The sequence below is a fragment of the Telmatherina bonti genome (assembly GCF_933228915.1).
Source record: "Telmatherina bonti genome assembly, chromosome: 3".
In the NCBI taxonomy this organism is placed as follows: domain Eukaryota; kingdom Metazoa; phylum Chordata; class Actinopteri; order Atheriniformes; family Telmatherinidae; genus Telmatherina; species Telmatherina bonti.
Window position 1 is genome coordinate 25558829 of NC_136621.1, and position 17582 is coordinate 25576410.

The window sequence follows — 17582 nt, forward strand, 5'->3', positions numbered from 1 at the left end:
TACAAATGGAAATTTGTCTGTGTGTGTGTGTGTGTGTGTGTGTGTGTGTGTGTGTCTGTATGTGTTTGTGTGTGTGTGTGTGTGTGTGTGTGTGTGTGTGTGTGTGTGTTTTAATAAAGCACTTTTGTCCCAAGTAGTTCAGTTAAATATCCCTCTCTACCAAACACATGATGAACCCAAGTATTAAAGTCTTTGTGTGTGGATGAACCTGCAGCATCGATGCATGCATGAAAATAGGTACTGCACTGTACTTACATGTATGCACCACATTTATCTAGCATATTCTTCTGGAGAGCTTGAGGCAATGACACCTCCACTCCTCTGGAAGACAATCTAATGTCTAGTTTTGATGCCTTAAATATATGTGTTTATGTATTCATGTTACATTCTCTAAAAGAAATTTGCATTCGGTCATGACTTACAGAAAACTTGGGAGAAATGTAATGTTCTTGCTTCAGAACATTGATTAGTTTTTGAGGCTCTTGGCAAAATGTTTTAATCAAACGTGTGGTGTATAAATTATGGAAATGTTCAAACTGCCCATGAATGGTGTAGAAAGAGGCCAAAAGTGTATTAGCATAGAAACAGCTTAGAGGACGTTGCACTCCACAAGTAGAGGTTTAGATAGGGCACAAATATGATGTTCTTTCTATGTGATACAAATGCAAAATGGAGCAGTCAATACAGGTAATCAATGTGAAGAGTTATGGAGAGTTTGTTGGGGTTTTTTTAAAGAATTTTTCAGTCTGGAAAAACAAAAGGTATAGGTTGAGTAAAAGCAGCTGATGAAATTATGATTGCACCAAATCCACGTAAAAATTGTTTGAACATCTCAAGAGAAATGTTAGCTGCATTAAGGGCAAAAAGATTGGAAATATAACGAGATGCCACTTTACACTAATGTAAATTCAATACAGTCCAGTCCCAATGTGGTGAAGGAGGAATATAGAAAGGAATTTAAGCTTTTATGGCAATTCTAAATGGTTCACTTTCTGCTCTACAATCATTTTTGACATTTCAGGCTCCCAGTTTATATCTTTTTTTTCTTTCTTTTTTGTGAATTCTGGATGGAACATCTTAGAAAAAGGAGAGTCATGTTTTGTGTTAAAAATGCCTCCTGCAGATCAGTGAATGTCAAGGTCTCTGTGCATACAGAACCTCACACGAGAAAGTATGTGATTACCACAAAGGTTGGAAACTTTTAGAAGATCACTTAGAGTACACCACTCTGCAAAATCTTTGAGGCTCCATGCATTTCTGCCAGGAAAACTGTCTGGGTTCAGCCATTTATTAATGTGAGCAAACATGAATAAAAATACAATGTACAAAGCAAAAGAAAATAAAAATAAAATAGAAAAATAGAAATAAAACAAACAAAATTACAAGCTTAAAATCAATATTTCATTTAACCATCTTTACTATTCGACACAGTGCAAACCTTTAAAGTTTGTTTCTTTTTTTATAGTATTCAAGAATATTTTTTTAATGCTTCTTGGGGGACGATGCAAATCTCATCTTTTGAATTTTGGCTGCTTTATGTATTGTTATTTGTCAAAATAACCAAACTGTTTCAATAATATCAAAGTCTGGGCTCTGTGGATGATATATAACTCAATAAGACCTGTTGCAACTGGTTTTCAGGCCAGTTCTTTTTCCATGTCTAAGCTTTCTCTTCTTATGTTCTTTACTTTAAAATGTCTTCTTGACAGCCACTTTTCCATGGAGACCATCTCTGATGAGGCTTCGCTGAACAATAGATCAACTGACAAAGCATATGCATTGTTTTGTTCCTGTGCCATTGCTTTGCTGTTTGTTTCCCCTTTTTTATGTTTCTTGAGAACACCACATTAAGATGCTGCTTCAAACACTACTGCAGATACATTTTTTGACCCACCACTTCTTCTTATCCACTTCCACTTACAAACAAACAATCAAAATAAAAACACAAATAAGCCACCCCACACCATGATGAGGAATGGCAAATTTTCAGCTAATAGCTTGTTGGGAATTGGGTAAATGATGTGAATTTTGTGCCTCTTAAAAGGTCAAACTTATGTGTATCTCAATGCTGACATTTTTTAACATTAGATATGCAATTATTACATTTAATTTTTTTAGGCTAGCTACAAGCAACTATAGATTAAATAGCACAACGTCAACCTTCAGTCAGGTGCTATGACTTTCATGGTTAACGGGCCAATGTTAAGCAGGACATGTGTAGCCCAATGAAAGAAGGTAAGCAGGTGAAAAAGTATTCAAAAGTGCTGAGAAAAATCTTTGAAGGACCTTCTGTAAACATGGGGCGCTACTGTTGAAGAGCACTTTCACTGATAAGAGAAAAACCTGGTTCATTGGAAGCAAACTATGAAGAGATGATAAATGTATCCACTGTCATCAGTGTGCTTGCTCAGGATGGGAGATTGAGTTGGAGCTTCCAACTCAGTCTGTTGGTTTCCTTATATAGGCCATTATGAATTGGCTTTCATTATGTTTTTTTTCCTGTCTGTAATGCATCTTGAGATGGCATTGCCGTGATTTGATGCTATATAAATCAAGTTGAATTGAATTTAATTGAATTGAAATTTTACTGTCTTACAGTCTACTGTTTCATGATTATTTGGATTATTCCCCGTTGACATTTTAACACTTTTACGCTATATTGAAACTTTTTGGAAAAAATATGCTATAATCTTCATTTTTATTCATTTTATGGATGGTTGTAAACTACCATTATAATAATTCATTTGTCTTTGTTTGCATTTCGAAGTAATGTGTAGCTTTTATTCATCCTTTTTTTCACCAAAAATTGTATTTGAATTTATTTCATGGTTATGTTGTTTTGACATCTGCTGTTTGTGAGTTTTTAAGCTCACCATTTTAAACTAAAACTACTTTTTTTTTTTTTTTTTAAATGATAACCCGCATTTCGTGTCATCCCTAATTGCCCGCTGGCGGCCCCTAGCGGCGAGGCCCGGTATGTCGCGGCGCCCTCTCATGAGTGTGACCGTCCCACCGCCGCCCGCAGGGGCTGGTCTCTCAAGTTCACAAACCGCTGGCTGTGTGTTTAGATAGTTTGGACAGACTTTCCCACTGTGATAGATTGTACAGCCTGAACCATTGTTGGGCTTTGGATGGACACACAGACTTCTGATCAGCTCAAACTTCTATTTTTTGGCCTCAAATATTAAGCATTTAACTTTCTGATTGTTTTCTGGCATTGTTTCTCCATCCAGAGAGGTTTTTCCCCTTTCTTTCTTTGATGGCGTGGTTTAACCAACATGGACACGGGTTATCTGTCGGCTGGACACTAGATATCAGCTTTACCCACTAAATGACTTTACTGGTTCATCATCTGGATACGTGTTGCCTCTCAAGTGGATGTAGCCAAACTGGGCCATTTCCATCCCAGAGGTCACAATCCTATAATGAACATTTTCCCACTGGAGTTTCGTTAAACTTTTCCCACGACTCGCCATGTCGGGAGTGGTCCGCACCCTGAGCCGCTGCCTGCTCCCGGCCGAGGCCAGCCGGGACCCGGGGAACAGCAAGGAAGGAAGCCGGGAGAGGGAAGCGGAGGAGCGGGAGGCGAGGCGCAGGAGCCGGGCGATAGACGCGATGCTTGCCCGCGAGAGGAGAGCCGTTCGTCGGCTGGTGAAGATCCTCCTGCTCGGGGCCGGAGAAAGCGGAAAGTCCACATTCCTAAAACAGATGCGCATCATTAACGGGCAAGAGTTTGATCAGAAAGCGCTTCTTGATTTCCGGGATATTATTTATGAGAATATTCTTAAGGTAAGGACAAAGTTAAGTTGTGCTGACAGCCGGTTTGTTCTTTTGAAACTGTTGGCTGGAGTTGTAACACTTGTCAAGTCATAAAAATGAAAGGAAACGTTTAGTTTTGATCAGAGGTGAGAAAATTTGCTGATTAAGGTGGATTACCTCCTGCAAATGTTTGAGGATTAGTTAGTTATCTGATCTCAGCAAAAAAACAGGTTCAGTTACAGCTTATTTACCTTAAAAATCTGTTTAAAAGAAACCAAATCAAAGTTCATTTCTAGCCATTGAGCTGTTAGGATTTGGCACTTTTTTCTTATCTCTTATAGTGGGAAACAGTGTAACAGGGTTGTATTGTTTTCCACATAGTTGAATGGGAAGGCCTTTTAAACTTTTGGCCCTGGGAAACTGTTTTACAACATATTGCAACCATGACTCATTGACTCACTAACAAATAAGTTCTTGGTTAAATCATCTTGGAATAATTGGTTATATCCTAGCTGAAGTTCATACACCCACTCAAATACATGTAGAAGTTTGTTGACATATAGCATATTTTTATGCTGGAAGGTGTATTTGTGTGTGTGTGAATGTGTGTGCCGTCCCTTTGTTTGCTGTCATGGTTGGGCCTCCTTCTCCAGCTAACAATACCAGACTATTCCTGCGGGATGAGCACATCCGCCCTAAGTGCCACACCGCCCAGACAAGGATGATAAGAGCCTGCACTCCTACACAGACAAGACAGCATTCATTACCCTCCCCCAAATACAAGCATACAGTGACGGTCCTGTCTCCAGCTAGATCACGAACACAATCCTCCCCCACACACACCCACACTTTACTGCTGTCCAGTGTAAAATACAATTCAAGACACAGGAGCCGAGAGGCAAAGCAAAAACTTCAACTTAATTCTGTTTTTTCCTCTCCATGTCTGTCCTATCATGTATATGCAGCTAAGCTCCTAAACAGAAATATTAAAGAGATACCCTTTGAAAGTTTAAAGTAAAAAGAGAATAGATGATTTGCAGATCGTTACAAGTAAAAATTCATTTAAAGGATACAAAAGTAACATATCACATGATGAAAGTGAAAAGATGTTATTGATATTTGAAAGATACATGTTCATTTTGAATTTGATCTTGTTAAAAAAAAAAAAAAAAACTGTATAAGGCCTGCTTGTGAAATAAATCAAATGAAAAATAATTAATCCCAGAGGGAAAAGATAATGAAATTAAGAGAAAAAATAAATGAATAAAGGGAAATGATTGTATAAGTTTTAATTTATGTTGCATGATCTCTTAAAACAACACCCTTTGAACATTTTTTAACTGAGGAGACGTCCTTTTGTGTAGGTTTGAAGAGAAAAAGTGTTTTCATCTTACGTGATGAAGGATCTCTATTGATCAACAAATTGAGGACCTCTTCTATTGCATTTTGTATTTCAAAATGTGACAAATGCTGTCAACAGATCCGTTTTCTGTCAGATATGTGGTTTATTAATCCCAAATTAATTATTGTGATTTGATATGTGTAACATGTTATCTGACACAGTCTTTCTGAAATAAGCAAGTTCTTCCATAAAAATACAATGGTAGATGTTGCTCAAAAGCCTATTTTTCAGCATCAGTTGTGCTTTCACAGATAGAAAATATTAATGCGCTGCCACTTCTTAACGGCGTCTGGATTAGAAACAAGATGAAACAGGTTTCCGATTTTTGTTCTTCAGACCGCAGGATAGATTTCCATCTTGTAGAGCTCAGGCTCAGAGGAAATAGCTGTATTGCTGGATCTTGTTTATACATTACTGCGGTAGATATTTCATTTGCATTTGTGGACACAGTGACTAACTACAATCACTTTGATTTGTTTTCATAAGTGCTCTTGAGTCCATGATCTGATTTTTACAATATAATTACATCTGTTTTTAATGCACGGCTGCCCAAAAGACTTTTGCTTTTGTCTAATGGGTGCAAAGATTTCTGTGAATTCTTTGGAAAAATGACAACACATTAAATGTTTTAATTATTTCTAGAGAAGCATTATTTTTTAACTGTTAAACTATTTGCGTGTGCAGTCTTCTACAGAGTGGTTTTCCCAACCCATTATCACAAACAGGATGTCAAATATGAAAATTTTGTCCAAGGTTATCTCTATATCACACTGACTCCAAAACCACTAGATGCTGATGTAAAAACTGTTCATTCATTAATAAGCATCAAGGCCCATATAAATATAATCAATTCATTCATCCACACTGTCAATGTCGTGAGAATAAAGCTGGTTATATTCTTGGTTTATACATTTTGACCTTTGAAAGGGCACATAAGCTTGACAGTCTTTATGGTTTGTTTATTATTCTGTCCAGTAATCCAAAATATATGTGCGCTATTTACAGCTACAAAGCACAGCTTATTTTAACCTGTTTATAGGTTATGTTTTTGGTGGAGGATCAAGCTCACCTGCCAGGTGTAGAGCATCCCTGCCTTTCATGGGGACTTAATGACAGAGGACAAGAACAAAGCTGGAAAGGAAAGATGGATAAAGCTGACAGAGAACACACAGGTGTGAGGCAAAATTGGCATGTAAAGATAAAAATCATGGGCAGGTGCAATCCTGCTCACCTAATCTCAGTGATTATACATCCGGTAAGGTTATCCATCTCCGGTATAAACCTTGTCAACATGGAAGTATTGGCTTCCTACACATTAAAGGGAAACTCAAAGAAAAAAAAATGTTGGTTGTGGTACTTTGAATGGCATGTATGAGTTTGCTAAATTACTTTACACACAAGCCGTGTCTCTTTCCTCCAAAGGAAAACAGCAAAACGGTTTGTGCTTTTCCACTTCCCTAAATTGATCTTCTTCTATTGCTAAAAGCCCTTATTTGTTGCTGACTTTCTACATCTTCTATTTGGTGTAATTTTGTTTTTTAAAGCAGATATGGAAATGCTTGTATGCTGTTTGAGTCACTTAGAGCCCATCCAGGCAGGCACCATGTTGTCAGCAGCTTTCATGCAGGAAGACAGCTGTTTCTTGATAGCAGCACAGCAAAAAATGAAACAGACCTCAGCTGTTGACCACACCCTAACTCTGACAGGCCAGCAGCTAAAACATCAGATTTTCACATTTACAGGCCTCCATCTTCTGATACTGTGGGTCAAATGGGACACGAGACAAATATGGTGGCTTATATTCCCGTTTACAAAGTGATTCCTAAGGTTGCAGTGAGGATACAGTTGAGTAGAGGATGGGCTGTTGAGATAAGAGAGGCTGATACATTAGCAGTTCCTCTCAGGGGATTAATAAAATGTTTTTTTTATTTCATTTTATAAGAAGCTCAAATCAATAGGGATATGGTTATGTCCAAATATACAAAACCCCTTTAGCAACAGTGGCTTGCAAAGTTTGTTAAAAACAAAATTGTGTGAAATTTGTGTGTATAAGATGAGCAAATCTATTCATGACATAGAAATCACCATTTTAATAAGATTGCAGTAACTATTTCCATTTCATGGTCCTGTCTCCATGTTCTTAGCTCCATTTTAGCAAGTCTGTTATTACCACATTATAAACATAGAAATGACAAAGCAATAAATCAGCTTCACGGACAGCAAAACAACAGTAAAATTGTCCAATATGCAAGAAGGTGCAGCTGTATAGCAGGTTTTTCTGATAAACAGAGGGTTAGTGGTTTGAATCCAGCTTCATCCCAGTCAATCTGTCATGGTGTTGTTGGGCAAGACTCCTTACCTACCTTGCCTCTGATGGCAGCACTGGTTTACAAATTTTGGCTTATATCAGCAACCATTTTTTCAACCGTGTTCCCATTATCATTAATCCATCATTGTAAAATAACTGGTGCTTCCAAAAGATAACTTTGTTTATTCTTTTAGTTTTCTAATAATAATAATAATTGTAAAAACAGGCACACACTTTGGGAAAACTTTCACCGCAGTTTCAGATGGCTTGTTCAAAGGCAAGATGATGCACATTTTAAAGCTTTATAACTACCCTTCTACGGACCCAGTCCTTACGCTTCACAGCATGACAAGGTCATCAAACTAGCTGCCTGGCAGCCTGAAAAGTATTTTTTTTCCTCTGTTCATAATGTAATTAAGAAATGGAAGCTAACAGGAGCTCTGAAGGACAAGTAGTGATCTGGAGACCTGGAAAACTTCACTCGAACTACTCATATGATTGATAAAAGAAGCTAATCAAATTACTTGTTTGACAGCAAAAGGCCTTCAGAAGTGAACACACTAGAATGGTGGTGTGTTGTTTTTTTCCCTGGGAAGACAATCCTGCACAAATAGGATTTCATCTGAGGAGATCTTTCTTAAAGAAACAACAAGTCATCTTTAACTTTATGCCTTCTTATGCTGACTTATTATTGCTTTTCAGAAAAAAAATAACTGTCAAACAGTGAACAAAATTAACTGTCAAAACATTTTTGCAATATGTTTGTGTGTAATTAGCAGCGTGTTCAGACTCATAACAACAACAGAGACTTTGCTTAAGGGTGTTCGAATTACATTTTACATTCACTAGTGACTCATGACCACCTCAGTACAAATGCTTGCTGAATATGATGTAATCATGTGATATTTCTTGACTGCACAAGCTGACTATGATCACCTGATAGTCCCAGCAAGAAATTAACTCACTCACATGAAAATATGGGAAGGATACTCTGCTATTGCCTTACAAACTTGGGCAAGAGAAAGCAGCATCTTAATCAAGCTGTTAAGTTTTGTTTTTTTTATGTGCTCAGAGTATAATTATGATAAAGAGAAATACAAAGGTTTTATTGTATCAAGGCATATAAAGAAATCATCTGGTCCTTACTGGGTTGTAAAGTTAGGCAAATGCAACCTTTGAACAAAAACACATGACATAACACTGTGTAGTCATGATTAAAAAAAACTAAGACAAAGTCAAAATGCAGAAACTGAAACACTACACTGTATGACCTGGTGTTAGCTAAGCTTTAGCCGTTGGACAGATTGCTTCACATTTGACAAGTAAACACTTTGGTATCCAGTGGAGTTTAAGATTGACTGCGGTATCCAGGTCCTGTGGTTACAAGAGAGGCACTAATCATCATCCCTCCACCACCATGCTTAATAAATGCTAGGAGGTGTTCTCTTTGTTGGTTTCATCTGTGTGAAAGACATTGTTCCAGAAATCTTGTTTGTTTGGATGCAACTTTGTAAAACTTACATGTGTTACCATGTACGTTTTCAGGAGTGGAGACTTTCTCCAGGCAACCTTCTTAATAAATCATAGTTGTTCAGTCTTTTTCTGTCATGAACCTAGTCTGTACTGTCATGAACTTTAGCCTTTAAGATGGTAACTGAGGCCTGTAAATGGCACCAGGCTGAAACGCAACCTGTATGGTTCCTACTGAAGACATACAGGCCCACTCACCATTTCACACAATGTTTCTACATTTAGGCTTTATTAAAAAAAAAAAAAACAGTGACATTGTATATAATGGGGTTTAGGTTTAAACATGGGGTAAACACCAGATGATTTTCTAAAATTTTGTTTTTCCCCGAAATGTAAAATTTTGCATTTGAAAGAGAGATTAGCTACACTTACTGACCTCTTACAGATAGGTAGCAACAAAGTCTGAGCAGCAGGAAAGCAGCGTTTATAAATGCAGGCATACAGGAAGAGAGACAGACATGAATATGGAGGATTATGTAACAGATTGTAGAGATCAGTAAATCGATAAGAGACATGTGGTCTGACAAATAGTAGAAATCTCAGTCTGGATGTGACTCAAGGCTCATTTAGTGGGGAGTCACTGCCAACACTATGCTGGTGTTGAGTCGGCATGTGCGTCAGATTATTGCAACGTGCTTGCAGTTCTTCTCTCTTTTTGAGGGTGTCATCTATCTCACTTAGTCTTTAAAAAATAAGCTTTATAATGTGAGATTAGCCTCATAAACACCACACCACTGAATCATGAAGTGTATCCCATCGAGTCTGCACACACACACACAAACTCAGACACAGCCTGCTTACATTGTTGCTGCATTAGTGATAAAAACCTTTCACTCACACACCGCTGTTGAAGACGCATCTGCTTTTTCAGGGGAATTTAACTTCAAGTTTTCTTGTCTGAGGTTGTTTAAAAATTTGAAAGGATTTCCTCATCTTTGTGAAGAAAAGCCTCAGCAGGGTCAGGTGATCATGTTGCAGGCGGGCAAAGCCTATTGAATGTGAGATTAAGCTAAACAAATAAACCTGACTAGACTTGACTATTGCAAAGGGATTAAGTGGTCATGAGTCATCGGCAGACACACACCAGACAAGCACACACACTCACAAACACACATCTTTTACCCTGTTGTGACCACCGCAAGGTCAAGTAAAAAAATTGTTTGATTTTGAACTTTAAAATTTATATGAAGCTACAAAGATTATTTGCCTGTGAACACATGTTCACAGGCAAATAATCTTTATTTACTTGCAAACAGACTAAAGGCATTGCTGTGGTCTTGACACAGTTAGCCAAGACTGGGAGTGTAGGAATACAGAAGACAAGATCAGAACTGAAACACAGAAGTGTCACAAAAACCGCATGAACTATGATGGCATGTTTCAGATTGCAGTAACTCCTCAGCAGCTGGGATATAATGCATGAAGACCACCTTATCACATCACTTCAGATATCAGACGCTTTAGTTAACTTGCATCTTCAGACTCTCTGGGAAGACATCTGTAGATTTGCTCTGGGTTGTTTGCATAAAAATGATAGAAATAGTTACATTACTGCACAGTTTAACAGTCACTCTGTGAAGTGAGTTTGAAAGTCAATTCATTGGGCTCAGAAAGTTACAAAAATGGCAAAGTACCGAACTCTCTTACCTCACAAAGGCTTTTATGCCACTAAAAGGGAAATGTTTTAAACGTATCTTCATTAAACTAACACATTGCTAGTTTACAGGCTTGTCTAATGTATGTGAAGTCATGTCTCTCTTGAACACCGAACTGATTGTGTGTAATGCTTCCTCTCTGCAGGGCATGCGTGTGCTGGTGGATGCCCGGGACAAACTGGGGATCAGCTGGCAGAGCTGTGAAAATGAAAAGCAGGGCATGCTGGTGATGTCATGGGAAGGGCGTGTGGGTGGCTCGGGTGTAGAACCCAGTGAGTTTCAGCTGTACGTGATGGCACTGAACGCACTGTGGGCAGACAGCGGCATACAAGAGGCCTACTCACGACGCTCAGAGTTCCAGCTGGTGAGTAGAGCTGCGGTTCCCAGGCTTTTGTTTGATTAAACCCCCTTTATTAACATCATCTGCAAGTTTTCAACTTCAATTTTTCACCCCAGAGCAGATATTAAATTGGGGGTCATTTGAAACTATTTATGTTACAACAGTGAGTGTTACAGTAGCTGTTCTATTACAAAAGACCAGCAAGTCCTCCAAGTTCAATTACCATGTAAGTCGCCCCATGTTTTCGCAGTTTGGACGTTTACGAGCGTTTGTGGGGAAAAAAAAAAAAAATTAAAAAAGAATCACAAAGTCCATCCAAGCAGTCCTTTGCAAATGTTGGAACTAAAAAGAATCAGACTTAAGTCTGAGACCACTTTATTTTCCATGTCGCCTAAATGAGGAATTCTTTCTAATGCGCTGTAAATATGTTTTTTTGTCTTTGATAGTTAATGTAGTTTAAAACAAATTTGCATTTGTTCTGCAACTTGGTCTAATGTTGACATACTTTCGTGTGATTTTTGGGGCTGTGTGCTGCTGTAGCGTGTAGTCTTTTGGTTTATGTGACAAGATGAATTTTACATCAGTGTTGCAACAAACTGAAAAACCACATGTGTTTAGTTTTATGCCTTCACATAAATATGTGGATGATTTAAGCAAAGTAAAGTGTTGTGCAACATTTTCCTGTGCTCTGTTGCAACAGGAGAAGCATCACATGGGGTCCAAGTTCCCCTTGCTGCTAATCAATATATTAAAGGCTGGAGGAGGAAGTAAGCTGATATACAACAGTGTTAATGTAAAGAGAGCCTCAGAAAACGTCTACTTCTGCTGTCTGAAACTAGTCCGGCAGTAGGCGACCAGCGGTTCGTGACCCTCTCAAGTGGAGAAATTTTAATGTCAAATGTGAGATGTGTTCTATGTGTGACTTCAGTCTGTTGAAGCAATTGCACTGAGTCATTAAGACATTAATAACATTTACTTTACTGCTCTTCACAGCCACATACAGATGTGTCTATCACAGCGACAAGTAGACAGTGCACGCCACACTGGACTGTACAGAAAGTAAAGTGTAACAGAGCTTGTCAGTGTGAGAGTAAAGTATAGTATAAAAAGCATTTAAAGTGAACTGTTGTTACCAAATGGCTGTTATCAGATGAAAACACCACTATTTTAAGCATAAAGACTACCCTTTTATATGTGTGTATTTACAAAGACGTTATTGTGCAATTCAGATTAAAGTTGTCACCATGTGTTTAAGTTTGCATGAGGACAGCATTTTCACCCGGATCTCTCTGTTCGGTCATTTATTCACATGGCTCAGGTGCTGCTAAAATGACATAGCCATCATTAAATCCATGGAAAAGAGTTTGTGTGAAAAGGACTTTAGCTTTATGAGTTTTTTAATGATACATGTTCAGCTGCACATTAGTTTTGCAATCTAACTAATCTTTTATCAATTACTGTCTCAAATCAGCATTACGTTACTGGTGGCATTTAATCAGCCGTGTTGCCACAAAAAGAAAGAGAATCCGTCTGGGACTCTTCCTTTCTTTAACAGTCACACCTTAATGTGTCATTGAGCATGTGTCTCTCGTGAGATGGCTGAGAGGAAGGTTTTTCCATTATTTAGCATTTTTTTGGCAAAAGCAGTCATGGAAAAATGTGTATTATACCAGGATGATTATTAGTGTTTGGTATTAGCTAAGAATTCTACTTTTTATTGGAGGGAAAATGAATAGGCTAACTCAGCTTCTCAGCTCTAGAGACTAATGACTGCCAGTCCTTGAACACAACTAATCAACAGTCAACTCAGTTAAAGCTGCCACTCCACAGGAAATTAGTGATCATGTTCTGGTTGTTGGTGTTGAAGGAGATTCTGCAAACAACTGTAGAATCACCATCTTACCATAAGCTCAGTGATCAAATTCATGAAACGGATGAAGCTGTAGAGAATGTGCAGGCTGCATGCTGAGAAGGCAGCACCATCTTGTAAGGAATGGTCTTAGTGACAGCCATTGCTGCCTGGTTAGAGCTTGTTTTGCTTGGCTAAAACAGTCAAATCTTGCAGAGAAGAGAGAGAATGAAGAAAGTAAACAAAAAGCACGCAGAGTAACAACACAGTATAAGATGAACAGAACACTGCATGACTTTAATTTCACATTATCTGTTCACATCGAGCCCTGCACATTTTATTTCCTGTTTATTTGGAAAGGCAGTTGTTAATAATGTCCTGGAAATGGCACATTGTGACATTCCTGTTATAGTTCGCAGAGCTTTAGATTATAAATCCCAATATTGGTTTAGTTTTAAAGTGCATTGTAATTGGGTGTTTATATTTAGTAATACAGTAAGTAAGCAAGTAAACAAAGTAGTTTATTCTCACAAGTAAGAGACAATTATACAACTAATTAATTAGTCTGAAAAGTAACACCTATAGCACATTACTTTTTTCTTTTGGTCATTAACTGATCTGTTTGTGATCATCCCCAAGTGGATTTTAAATATTTAATCAGACCCCAAGCCCATTCATTAAATGATAAACTATTCCCATGTCAGCAATTAGCTGAAAATCTATATCTAATATATATATATATATATATACATATACACATATATATATATATATATATATATATATATATATATATATATATATATATATATACATATATATATATATATATATATATATACATATATATATATATATATATATATATATATATATATATATATATATATATATATATATATACATATATATATATATATATATATATACATATACATATATATATATACATATATATATATATATATATATATACATATACATATATATATATACATATATATATATATATATATATATACATATATATATATATATATATATATATATATACATATATATATATATACATATATATATATATATATATATATATATATACATATATATATATATACATATACATATATATATATATATATATATATATATATATATACATATATATATATATATATATACATATATATATATATATATACATATATATATATATATATATGTATATATATATATGTATATGTATATATATATATATGTATATATATATATATATATACATATATGTATATATATATATACATATATATATATATATATATATATATATATATATATATATATATATACATATATATATATATATACATATATACATATATATATATATATACATATATATATATATATATATATATATATATATATATATATATATATATATATATACATATATATATGTATATATATATATATATATATATATATATATATATAAATTTTGTCCCTTCTGATAAATAGCCTCCCCTTAAAAAGTACAAAACGGCAGATATCTGCAAGGTAACTGATGAATGACAACCTGTTTTCTCTTATTTAATGTTCATTGACATGCTCAAAACACCAGGGAAAGTAAATGGATCACATCAGAGATGTTTAGACCTGTCAGGAGTCTCGGTGAACAGCTCAGAGCCGCCTCAAGTGAAACTAGAGGAAGTATTCATTCTTTTTGTGACACCTTTTTTTTTGAGACTTTCCAGAGGTGTAATTATTTTTCTCCTGACTGGAAACGGAGCTGGTGAAGTGGAGCCCTGTGGAGTTTCATCTCCCTTGTCACATGCGGCGAACACTATCTGAAATGTCTCGCAGATGGCGTCGCAATCCTTTTTCCTTGTAATCCTGTTGTTTTAAAACACACTGATCAACAGTAGGTTGCACACATCAGAGACGGTTCTCATTTTTTATACAAGTCAATCACTGTTAAAAAAAAAAAAAAGGGAAATAAAGTGATGTTGTGATTGAAAATGGCACAAAGTAAATTTGCAGAAAGTTTAATAAAATGGCACAGCTTCTTACGCCTTGCTTGGAATATTTTAAATCTCTGTCTTTAATCTTTGCCATCATTTTACAGACTTTGTTGGTAAGTAATTTTCTTTTTCCCAGCAAAGTCCAACTTCTTTTTTTTCCTTTTTAGCCATCCTTTGACAAATTGAAACTACTTTAACACACTAACTCCAGCTTATGCTATAGTTTGAGAGAAACAGAATGGCGAGAGAAACCATTAACTCTGTAAGTGTCAACCAATATGCTGTAAAGGCCCAGACAGACTGTTACTGACACTTAATGGTTCAACAGAATGTTATGAATGGCCACTAACCATATTGTGAACAGAATGAACGTCTCACAGCAGCGGCTTCGCCAGCTGGTCTTTGTGTCTTGTTGTCTGTGCGCTACATTAGCTGTGTCAGCCGATTTTATTTGGACTTTACAGAAAGTGACACAGCAGATTTACTGTCTGCTCAGGGCCCTAAATTTGACCTTTTGCCTTGTTGCTCATTTATCAGTGACAAAACAATCTAGAGTCAGGCCGAAGCCACTTCCGCTCACTTAACATACCGTGTGTGTGTGTGCGCGTGTGTGTGTGTGTGTGTGTGTGTGTGTGTGTGTGTAAGAGAGAGAGAGAGAGAGAGAGAGAAAGAAAGAGAGAAGGAGAGGCCTGGCTTTAGGTCAGACTGTTATGTCTTATCTTGAGTACTGTGTGATAAAGTTAGTATGTTACAGCAGACGTCACTCTGTTTAAAGGCCAAGCCATATACATGTATTTAGAGGTGTTTTTGATTCCCATTGCCTCCCTCCATCCTGAGAGACATTAGTCCACAGTTATATTTCCATCAGTGCCTTCATGGCAATCTTATGTTGCTTTCAGTTTAGAAATGTTTGATAAAAAGGATTAAAACAGAAGAATTAAAAACAATATTTAGAAGCAATTTTAGCCTTGCTTAAATGATCTGATTTGAAAGAAGTAATGCTTTAAAAAGGGAAGATGTAAACATATTTTATAAAAAGGTTCTCACATAGCAAATATGTCACATTGCAGACTCCCTTAAAGCATCAGGTTATCTCTCTTAAAAATAAACAGTACCCGTAATAGTTCACAGGTTCATAGGAAAAACAAAATCTAAGACTTCACCATTTTTTTGCCTTAATGACTTTTAGCCAAGTTTGCAAGTTTACGTTTGTTTGCCTTTGCGTTAAATATTTTGGTTTAGATTACTTGACTGCTTACTGATTTGCATTGAACATGTCAGCTTCATGGTGCTGAATGGTAATAATTAGCTTCAGTTTTTTTTAGTTTTTTTGTTTTTTTTATTTGGAGCCTCCTAACATTTGCATATCACTTTCAACACCGTAAAATGTCTGAACTGTTGCAGTCACATTCAGTGATAAACATACCCTGTAGGTGGACTATAATCTGCTTTTGTCACGGAATGACGGAAACGTGGACCCAAACGCGGGACAGAGAGGCAGAAGACAGAAGAAGTGCTGAGAATCTTTTTTTTTAAATAAACACAAAGACAACGAGGAAGATGAAGACAACAAACAGGAATTGAAACCAAGTAGCATACATACAGAGAAACACAACAAGACACAGGTGGATTGAATGAAATAAATGAAACCAGGTGAGCTAATCAACAGGAAAGGGGAAACCAAACCAAATACACAAGGGAGAAAAACTTCTAAATAAAACTGAAAACTAGAACTAAAGATCACACAAAAACCCTACACCATGACGGCTTCTCAGAGGTGATTTAATACAACATAATTTATAGGAAGAAATACAGCCCAAACTCACCTATTCCATTGTTTTCCTTTTCTTTATTCGGTGAAACCTCTTATATTTATGGAACGAGTCTAACTAGTTACTGTAGCTTGTACTTATACATTTTAAGGTAGTGTTTGCAAATGAAGTGAAAGATAACTTTTTTTTTTTTTTTTTTTTAATCAAGCTGATGACTGAGAATTAATGACATAAAATAAAATAAAACTTAGAAACAAGATTTGTTTATAATACAGTCTGTTCTGCAAGCTGATCAGCTTACACACTACAACTGGGGGTGGACGATACAAAATATTTTCTTGATTTTTTTTTTTTCTTAATTAAAAAACAGGCTTGTATTTTTCATACAGAGCCCAAGAAGTTTCCTTAGAAATAGCAATTGAACCACCAACTTACCTCAGAAGTCCTTCAACTTTTGTCTGGTTTGAAATTTTCAGGTTTAAATTATCTGTGTGAATAAGATTTGCGATTTATGTTTTGTTCTATGGCAAAGTTTATTTTAGGGTTTTTTCTTAAACTACATTATCTTTTCATCTTAGATTTAATTCCTTTTGTATTTCTAATGAAAGCGATCAGTGGAACAGTGGTCGGGAACCCTCATCCTTGAGGGTCATTGTCCTGCAAGTTTTAGATGTTTTGTTGTTCCAGCACACTTGATTGAAATGCATGAGTCATAGCTGCATTTCCAGTATCCCTGGAGTTGCTCAAAACCTAAATATTGCAATAAAAAATTGGTAATGGAAACATCTACATTTTGAAAAACCTGTCAAATATCGCAAAAAAATGTAAGTGAGTTATCAGATGTTTTGATATCGAAGTACATCACAAAACTGTACCGTAATGGAAACACTTTTGTTGCATTTATGCATCCCTGGATGACGTGGCAGATCACCCGTTTAGGCAC

General features: G+C 36.3%; 1 protein-coding gene across 1 annotated transcript in view; it reads left to right on the forward strand.

Annotated features, from left to right (window-relative positions):
• Positions 1-3113: 3113 nt before the first annotated feature.
• Positions 3114-17582, forward strand: part of gna12a (guanine nucleotide binding protein (G protein) alpha 12a) — a 37825-nt gene continuing 23356 nt past the window's right edge. The window contains exons 1-2 of the mRNA XM_079264766.1: positions 3114-3789; positions 10800-11018. Coding sequence (XP_079120892.1) covers positions 3475-3789; positions 10800-11018 — 534 coding nt within the window. The 5' untranslated portion in view covers positions 3114-3474. The remainder of the gene's footprint in view (positions 3790-10799; positions 11019-17582) is intronic.